This window comes from Ostrea edulis, chromosome 1, assembly GCF_947568905.1.
Source record: "Ostrea edulis chromosome 1, xbOstEdul1.1, whole genome shotgun sequence".
Classification (NCBI taxonomy): domain Eukaryota; kingdom Metazoa; phylum Mollusca; class Bivalvia; order Ostreida; family Ostreidae; genus Ostrea; species Ostrea edulis.
In genome coordinates this window covers 23,314,210-23,323,884 of record NC_079164.1, presented here as the reverse complement: position 1 = coordinate 23,323,884, position 9,675 = coordinate 23,314,210, and the positions used below count along the sequence as shown (strand labels likewise).

The following is a 9,675-nucleotide window of genomic DNA, read 5'->3' as shown; positions in this document are numbered from 1 at the left end:
TATATGGAAAGTGGACATTAGTCTGGATAGCTCAGTGGTTAGAGCACCTGACCAGTGATCCCATGTTTTATTTCTGATCCAGTTGTAATTATCCTTTTCTTTGTTTAAGGTGCTGCTGACCACACCTGGCCTGGATGTTACAAAACTTTTATCGTACTTGTACTCAAACTCAGCTATTTTTGTTTTGGGTATAACTCTGAGCAAGATTCGAAACATACTCGAAAAATCTTGAGCATGTACTCCATTTGAGTGCGAGAATGATTTTATAAAAGTTTTATAACCACTTTTCAGTATGAGTACGATTTAGAACACAGAGTTTGAGTCTGAGAATGTGCTCAAAAATGTTTTATAACCTCCAGGCCTGGACTTGTGAGTGAAAGTTCTGTCAGGGGCAAAAGAATATAGTTGTATATCTTTGAAAGTAAAGACAATTTAAGGAGGGAGGAATGTAGTGGTTTGGGCTACATGGACCTTAAATATCAACCTGGATAGCCAAGTGGTTAGAACACCTGACTGGTAATGCAGGGGTCCCAAGTTTAATTCATAAATTTTCTTCTTCCCTATATAATACAAGACAAAATACAACAGTATAGACATAAATGGTTCATTTATTTCAAGTTTCATTTGACTCTTTTACCTAACCAAAACTTTGGTTTCTGTTTCAGAGTCTTGGTAATATCTCCTGCTGACCGTCGAATATTTTTACGTTCTTTGTGATGCTCCCTGGATTTCTGCTGATTTTTCATCTCCCTCTCGCTTTTCTTAAAACTGAAGGTCAACTCCCTGTTACCAAGGGTACCAGATTTGGAGATAAAACTGTCATCCCGAGTATCTTGCAGTCTTTCCGCCAGAGACTTCTTGGCGAGCTTCTTCTGACTTGTATTCTTACTATCAAGTTCCTCTCCATCCTTAATTTCGTAGAATTTTGGTGCATTTTTCTTTTCCAAGTACTCTGCGTGCCTGGCTTGAGCTGCTTCTTTGCGTAACTTCTTGTGCTGTTCTTTGAGTTCTTTTGTCCATGTGTGTTCATCATCTGAGCTATCGCTGTCACTTGGACTTTTGCCCTCTTCATCACTGACTTCTGCAAACTGTTCCATCTTGGCCTGCTTTTTTCTGCGCACTTTGTCCAGCTTTGAAACCACCGGGTTGACCAGCTTGTATTCGTCACTATTCACATTGATCTGGAACTCGGGATTGGAGAACATGGCAGAGAATCTGTTATCCTCCAATAAAGACGTCGTTTCTTTGACTTTTTTTTTGTTGGTTCCAATTTCTTTCACGTCCAAAAGCTTCTCTGCCAAGTCTCTATTAACTTTTGGAAGTTTCTTTAACCTAACTCGATTGGCTCTCTCCTGTTCAATCTTCTCCCGAATCTTGTTCTTCCTGTACTCTTCATAGGCAAATGGTTCTGCAATGGTTTTAGCCTTATTGTACAACCTGTTGTCCAAGAAAAAGCCATGCATGTAGGCTCTCAGTAATGTTGATCCAATTAGGTGTGTCAGACCCAGTTCCTCCAATTCTTTCCTGGTCACAAATTTGTAATCATCATACACAATCTGAGCTGTGCTTTCTTCCAACTCCTCTGTCAAATTGTCCAGAAATGAGCACCACTTGGGAGCAGTTCCTAGTGTTGGAATGTAATACGACAAGATTTTCTGGCCTTCATTTGCCATGAACAAAAGTCCTGAATTGGGCAGTAGACTTAGATCATTGAGATTTGTGCCTGGCTCGATTGACGTGAAAGCTTTTCCAGTCTCAAAATCCCACAACTTAAGGATCTTTGTATCCATAGAGAGGACAAGATTAAGTGAGTCTTGAAACTGGATTGATTTGATTGGCAGTTCATACTGATGATCTTTCACTAGTAGTGGTTTACTGGAACGAATATCATACAGCAAGATGTGGCCAGTACTAGTTCCTACAGCCATGTTTAACGCATCGCGAAACTTAAGTGCAGTAACTTTTGGTAGCTCGTGAATTTCTTCAATATGACCAGTAAATGTAATGTCTAATATTCCTGAAGCTTTGCGTACTCGAGGGTCAAAGCACTCCACAGTTCCTGATGCTGTTCCACATGCTAGCAGGCCATGTGCTGGGTTTATCTCACAACAATTAATGTCTGGAGACTTAGTGGTGAGGGGACTCAAAAATCGACCTTGCTCTAAATTGATTCTGTAGACCTCTGATCCAATTCCACCAATGTACAAGTCAGAACTTGGGAAATCATAAGCCATATCTCTTCCATATTTTGGTATTCTAAGTCTGTAATATCTTCCAAATTGTGAATGCAGTTCAATGTACCGATCACACTGCAGAAACACGAGTTTCCCATAATCCTCTCCAAGAAATTGAAACTTGACAACATCAGAATCAAGACCTCTTTCAAACTTGAGTGACATTTGTGCAGTGTCGAAGCACTTGATTCTTGGTTTGTAAGTTCCTGTGGCACAGATATATTGTCCATCTGGTGACACGCCCACACAATGACTGGCGGTGGGCATTTCAAAATCCTGGAGGAGTTCGATTCTTCTCCTTACATCTATGTCCTGTTTCTGTAGAGAGCGCCTCTGTCTGAAAATAGAAATTAAAATAATCAAGACATGATTGGTTACTCTCTAACACTGTCATTACTAATTTTAGAGATACCTTACTTTTTGTTTAATATCATTATTTGCTTCTACCCACAATCATGGTGATAAAAGCTTAACAAAGGCATCCAATCTAATTAAAATCAGATCTTTTGATCTGCTCCTATATTCTGATAGCGAGAGTTAATTTTAGCGACTTTATAATTCCAAGAAATATAACCATTACCTACAACACAGAATAAATTGTAATCGGTATTCAATTTTAGCGATCTCAACACCTTCGCTAATAATGCCAACATTAAATCCTCACTAAAAATTCTGCTTATACGGTATGTACATAGGTGTAGAAGTAAGTGAATAAATAAAAAGCTGGGAAGGGGGGCTGTTGAATATCTCCCTAGGACCTTTGTGGTGTTATGCTACATGTAGATCTAAATCATTTTACTGTGCTCTGCAATTGTTAAACTACCAATAAACACCTTGATGTCATAAAATTTGTTGAGGGTTTTATACATGTAGGATACTTTGATGCAAAGTGCAATGATTGTAGATCTCCTCAAGATAATTAAGGTAGGATCCATATCTAAGCATATATAGAATAAGGGTTGATGTCAAAATAGTAACAGACTAAGATAGAATGTGCTCAAGTACATCTATTTTAAAATTTATTCATACAAGACAAAACTCAATAGGTAGGTACAGCACTTTAGTATTTTCACATGTCATCTTTATACTGAACTGGACGTTTCTAAGCTCAGGCGCATGTCACAATCCACAACATTTCATAATCATTTTAATTAAAATCAAGCTGTACGGAAGAGGAGCTAACATGTTGGAAGGAACACTTTGAACGAGTGCTCAACAGAGAGGACCCATCAGCAGAAGCAGAGATCAGCCCTTCGGATGAAGTCCTGGATATAGACACTGATAAACCAACACTGGAAGAGGTCACCAAAGCCATCAGGACCCTCAAAAATGGAAAAGCACCGGGATGTGACCAGGTACACGCAGAGATGCTGAAAGCAGAGGACGTGGTAACACCAAGAGTACTGATGGATATCCTGCAGAACATCTGGGAGACAGAGACAGCACCCAGCCAATGGAAAATTGGCCTGATTGTGAAGCTGCCCAAGAAAGGAGACCTGACAGACACCAACAACTGGAGGGGAATCATGCTACTGTCCATCACAAGCAAGGTCCTCTGCAGTGTCATCTTGAACAGAATAACAGACATGGTGGACCCTCTCCTATGGAATGAGCAGGCAGGGTTTCGGAGAGCAAGGTCGTGCGCAGACCATATCTTCACATTGAGACAGATTATGGAACAGAGTAACGAATGGAATGCCACAGTATATGCCAATTTCATAGACTTCGCCAAGGTATTTGACAGTATCCATCGACCTGCAATGTGGAAGATCATGGCACACTACGGAATACCAGACAAGATCATATCCATCATCAAGATGTTTTATCAGGACTTCCAGGCCAGAGTGATCTGTGGCACAAACCTCACGAACAGCTTCCCACTACAGACTGGAGTGAGACAGGGATGTTTACTATCTCCCCTACTTTTTATACGCCCGTCTTAAGACGGGACATATTATGGTATGGCGTTCATGTCCGTCCGTCTGTTAGCTTTTTCGTGTCCGACCCGTAACTTAAATACTACAAGGCCTAGAATCATCAAACTTTGTCTGTAGATACATCTTGGGTAGAAGGTGTGTCGCACATTAAAACCAGGTCACTGTGACTTTTCATTAAGAAGATATCCGTCTGTCCGTCCGTCTGTTAGCTTTTTCGTGTCCGACCCGTAACTTAAATACTACAAGGCCTAGAATCATCAAACTTTGTCTGTAAATACATCTTGGGTAGAAGGTGTGTCGCACATTAAAACCAGGTCACTGTGACTTTTCATTAAGAAGATATCCGTCTGTCCGTCCGTCTGTTAGCTTTTTCGTGTCCGACCCGTAACTTAAATACTACAAGGCCTAGAATCATCAAACTTTGTCTGTAGATACATCTTGGGTAGAAGGTGTGTCGCACATTAAAACCAGGTCACTGTGACTTTTCATTAAGAAGATATCCGTCTGTCCGTCCGTCTGTTAGCTTTTTCGTGTCCGACCCGTAACTTTAAATACTACAAGGCCTAGAATCATCAAACTTTGTCTGTAGATACATCTTGGGTAGAAGGTGTGTCGCACATTAAAACCAGGTCACTGTGACTTTTCATTACGAAGATATGGCCATATATGGCAAAAACTTGTCCGGCTCATAACTTGAAAACTATTAGACCTAGAATCACCAAAATTGGTCAACTAATGCATCTTAGGTAGAAGGTGTGTCGCATCCTACTTTAAGGTCACTGTGACATTTAATTAAGGTGATATTAAAAAAAAATGTTTTAATGGGTACAATCTATACTGTTAACAATATGTGACAGGTGTATCATGTGCCGTGGCGGTGCACTTTATTGTGATGTGTATTGACTGGGTGATGAAGAAGACAACCAGTCAGAACAACAGGGGATTGCTTTGGACATTTGAAAGTCTCTAGAAGATCTAGACTTCGCGGATGACATCGCACTCCTGGCTCATCGTTTCCAACACATCCAAAGGAAGACAACCGACTTCGCACTCTACGGCAGCCAGATAGGTCTCAACATCAACGCCGGAAAGACGAAGATCATGAAAGTTAACAACAAAACAGAAAGAGAAGTGACTATTGGGAACAACGTAGTAGAGGAAGTCTCAAGAGTTTGTTTACCTCGGCAGTAAGATCACAGCCGATGGGGATTCAACATCTGATGTAGAGAGCAGAATAGCCAAAGCAAGAGCAGCCTTCGCAAGCCTGAGGAACATATGGAAGTCAGCAGCCATCAGCATCAAGACCAAGATTAGGATATTCAAGAGTAACATCATTGGAGTCCTCCTATATGGTGCCGAGTCATGGAAGGTGACCAAAGGTATTGTCCACAGACTGGATGTCTTCCAGACCAAATGCCTATGACGGATCCTGAAGGTCTTCTGGCCCAACACCATCAGCAACAAAGATCTATATCAGAGAACGTCAACATCACCAATATCTGAGATGATCAAGATGAGACGATGGAAATGGATCGGACATGTCCACAGGATGGGAGCAACATCAATCCCAAAGATCGCTATGAGATGGACACCAGCAGGAAAGAGAAATAGAGGGAGACCAAAGGAAACATGGCGGCGATCAGTAAAAGAGATGAAGGAGTGTGGATGGACTTGGGGCCGGATTCAGAACATGGCAGCAGACAGACAGAGATGGCGATCCTCAGTGAAGGCCTTATGTGCTTTCTAGCACGAAGAGGATTAAGCAACGTCATTTTATTGTAATAGCGCTCCATTATTTTTCAGGAATGGAGAGTTTCAGACAACCACTTACATGTACATGTAGTAATAAATGTTCTGTTGGGTGGAATATGATATTTTGTTATGAACACATTCCCCTTAATCACCTTGGCCTCTGTCACTACTTTAACAAAATGTAAAGAATAATTTTCATACTAAAACCTAAAGGCACAGGTGAGAATCAAACCCAAGACTTTTCGTATGAAAGGCAGAAGCTCTACCCACTAAGCTACTGTGTATGATGGCAACTTTGGAAAAATTATATAAAACTATAATTATATAAAACTCTATACAAGTATTACATATAATTCTGATATCTAATAGTATTTTCATAATTCATTAAAAGAATTTCCTAATATGAGTTACAATCATAGTTAAGATTTAAACTGGGGTTGGATTTTAAGTCAGTCAATGTCCTTGTTCCTCTCCATTCTTATTGACAGTCTAGACTATCCAAAAAAAAAACCCAACAACAACGAACTTCATCTTCAACATCTTTTAACAGGTTGGGAACACTGATCTCACTAAAACGCAATTATTCCTCTTTAGTGAGAAAGTAAACATTACTATAAACAGGTGTTTTGGTGGTTTTATTGAAAATAATGACAAACTCCGTGCAATGCTGAATAAGTGTGACACTCAGCATGAAGCGAATTGTCTCTATAATATTGAGAATACAGTCAAGAAATTACATATTAATGTTGTTGTGTAATAGGGAAGGAGGCTGAAATCCAATGCACATCATGTTTTTGTTTTGATTTATATATAATTATACATTTGCAAAAGTATCAGACATTTTAGCACTTTTTCTTCTTTATACGTGGAACGTGAATTTAAGAGATGTACTTCACAGCTGTTTTTCTCAGTTGTACGGGATACATTTACTCTCGCTAAAGAGGGATAATTATGTTTTAGCGAGAAGATTTCAATGTAAGGGAAGTATTCCTGTTAAACGTACCTGTTTAAATCACATTATACATACAATTGATTGCATCTTTCTAGACTAATTTTGGTATCTATACCAGTTTCATTTTCTGCTTGTGTGCAGAAATAATTAGTTTGGTAATGTTTCTTCTGAAATATTGTTCAGAAACAAAATTAGTCTGAAGTCAGACTCACTCTGTCTTCAACTTACCTGATAAAATGTACTTTGTATTGTAGTATTACAATGCCATCGTAGTAGAATGCATAATAGTAATAATAACCTCATTGTTGAATAATAACACCCTCGAGTTTCAACAAAATCTCGAGACCACAGGAATTATTCTCCTAAATTTTCTAATATGTATGACTAATAGAAAAATATATATGTGACATTGAATCTGGAGTATAAATCATCTACATATAAGTATCTTTTTAAAAAATTAAAATAACCATAAAATTTTCAATACTGGATCTGAAAATACAATGTACTTTGTCTAATGCACTGGGGAATATTTAGCCTATAAACTTTCCCCTGCGCACATAAGGCCATGTTTACATGATCTGCAATTTACCTGTCCGACAGCCATTCTGGTAGTGACTTTCCAGCGCTTAGATTGTATATCTTCACATTATTTGGGTTTGAAACCTGCATTTTGTCTCTCTCAGCTTAATATATATCAAACATAACCCGTCAACACGTGCATTTGGCCTATGTAATATGTTTACCTCTCAAAGCGGAAGTATACCGAATAAGCAAATTATCTTCTCCGGATATTTTTGAACACATCTGTTGTCTTTTTTAATCATACTGAGGCACATGAGACCCTTGATTCGTTAAATACAGCCTGTGCGGTTTAGGATTTTCCCCAGGGGAGTCAAAAGGAAGTAAGAAAAAATTTACAAGAGACCCATGTGTCACAACCAGGCGCATAGCTGCCTACATGCAAGTACGCAAAGTTCTGCGTACACATCCTTTGAGAGAGATAGATATTTTTAAAAATGCCTCAAAATTAACTTTTCTTTATATAGTTCTGATTTGTAATTTAATCAACATCATTCAATCAAATTCAAAGTCACTTAATAAAAATAAGATAATGTACATCATATGTATGTACAGTAACACAGTACTAATCTAATGCAGTAGACGGATCAGTAACACAGTACTAATCTAATGCAGTAGACGGATTTAGGATATTCTTTGTTATCAGTAATATTTACCATAATTTTATATATCAGTCGAAAACAATGAAAATAAGTGGACAGTTTGTAAAACAGTTCAAGTACACATGGTGAGTTCATTGGCGGATTTAGAGGGGGCGCACGCCCCCCCCCCCCCCCCCCCCCCCCCCCCCCCCTTCAAAGTTTCGGCTACAAATCAGTGCGTATTATAAAAAGAGGGGAAATCAAATCATATCTATAAATCATTCTAAAAGGTGAATGTCAAAATACATATAGTCCCCAATTCCGTCACTTTCGGGAAACACTGCGCAGTTTGTAAACGAATGTGATTGTGACGTAATTTTTGTTCCATGCTGAAAATCTACAATGAAATGTCGACAAGTTATGACACTGAGTCAATTCAAGAATATGTCAAAAACAAATACTTGTAACAATAAATTAATGTGTAATCTTTTATATCTATCACATTTTATGTGAAATCAGTAAGCACTTTCCCTTTCATGACTGACTGCTGAAGATGTTTTGGGAAATATTTTATCACTTACAATATTTTATGTAAGTAGGAGAAATAAGCATTATATCTTGCTCTAATATTGTACACACATAAATGAATAACTGTATAGAGATTCCGAGTTGATTATATTTTTTTCAATAGAAATACTAGTATGAGTTTCTTGAGAATTGTTTATATACACCTTGGTTTAATGTTTTGCAGCCCTTCCCTCCCTCCCTCCCCAGAATCATTCATTAATTTTTTTTATTGGCTATTATAATTTCAACAAAAAATCTACTTCTTATTTCAAAAACGAGAAACATCTGTTGAGACAAGAGGCGTAACATGTGATGAAAAGAGTGTAGGGGGATTCAAGTCCAAGAAATACAAATAAATGGAGTCAAATCACAGCTCAATGACGAGCAAATAAGTTTGACTAGAGAGAAATTTATTGATGATAAATTTTGCCTCATTTGAGTAGTGTTGATAAAGGTGTGTTTCTGTTTATAAAAGGGGATGTAACTTCACCTATGAAGGCTAATTATATGGTTAAATTTTACTCTTAAAATTACGAAAATTCAGGAGCTTCCGGTGGCTTTGCCCCCTTGGCCCCACCAGGGCTTTGCCCTGTACCCACTAAAATTGGGGCCTTAAGGCGGCCCCCAGACGCCCTGCCTCTGGAAAAAATTTAACGCCCCCCTAACCAGAATTCCTGGATCCCCCCCTGGAGTTGTTCAACACTTTAGAATATAATTTGATGCATTCTTTTTGTTTGGGACATGTGACAAACTCATGCATATATACATAGCAATGCATATTGTATGTGTATTTATTGAAGAAATTAATACTGTATATACATACATATATTGTTATTTGCATTACACTTCTACAGATGAATTATGCATTGCTAGGTATATATGCACAATATATAAAACATGAGTCGGTCACAGACAAGACATTTTTCTTGGAAAGCTTTGTGCCAACTTTGCAACTTTCAATTGAATTGATGATATCTTCAAATAATCAAAAAATTGAGTTTATGTTCATTTGTCGCTCGATACGTTAATGCAGATGTTTAATCTGCGTAAATTAAGGGGCGAGATCAAAAGAT

General features: G+C 38.3%; 1 protein-coding gene across 1 annotated transcript; it reads right to left on the bottom strand.

Moving 5' to 3' along the window:
• Positions 1-592: 592 nt before the first annotated feature.
• Positions 593-7,652, bottom strand: LOC125663720 (nucleolar protein 10-like). The gene is made up of 2 exons (XM_048896048.2): positions 7,465-7,652; positions 593-2,571 (listed from the first exon to the last, which is right to left on the bottom strand). Exons 1-2 carry the CDS (start codon positions 7,542-7,544, stop codon positions 621-623), a joined length of 2,031 nt encoding a protein of 676 aa, XP_048752005.1. The 5' UTR covers positions 7,545-7,652; the 3' UTR covers positions 593-620.
• Between the last annotated feature and the right edge of the window lie 2,023 nt (positions 7,653-9,675).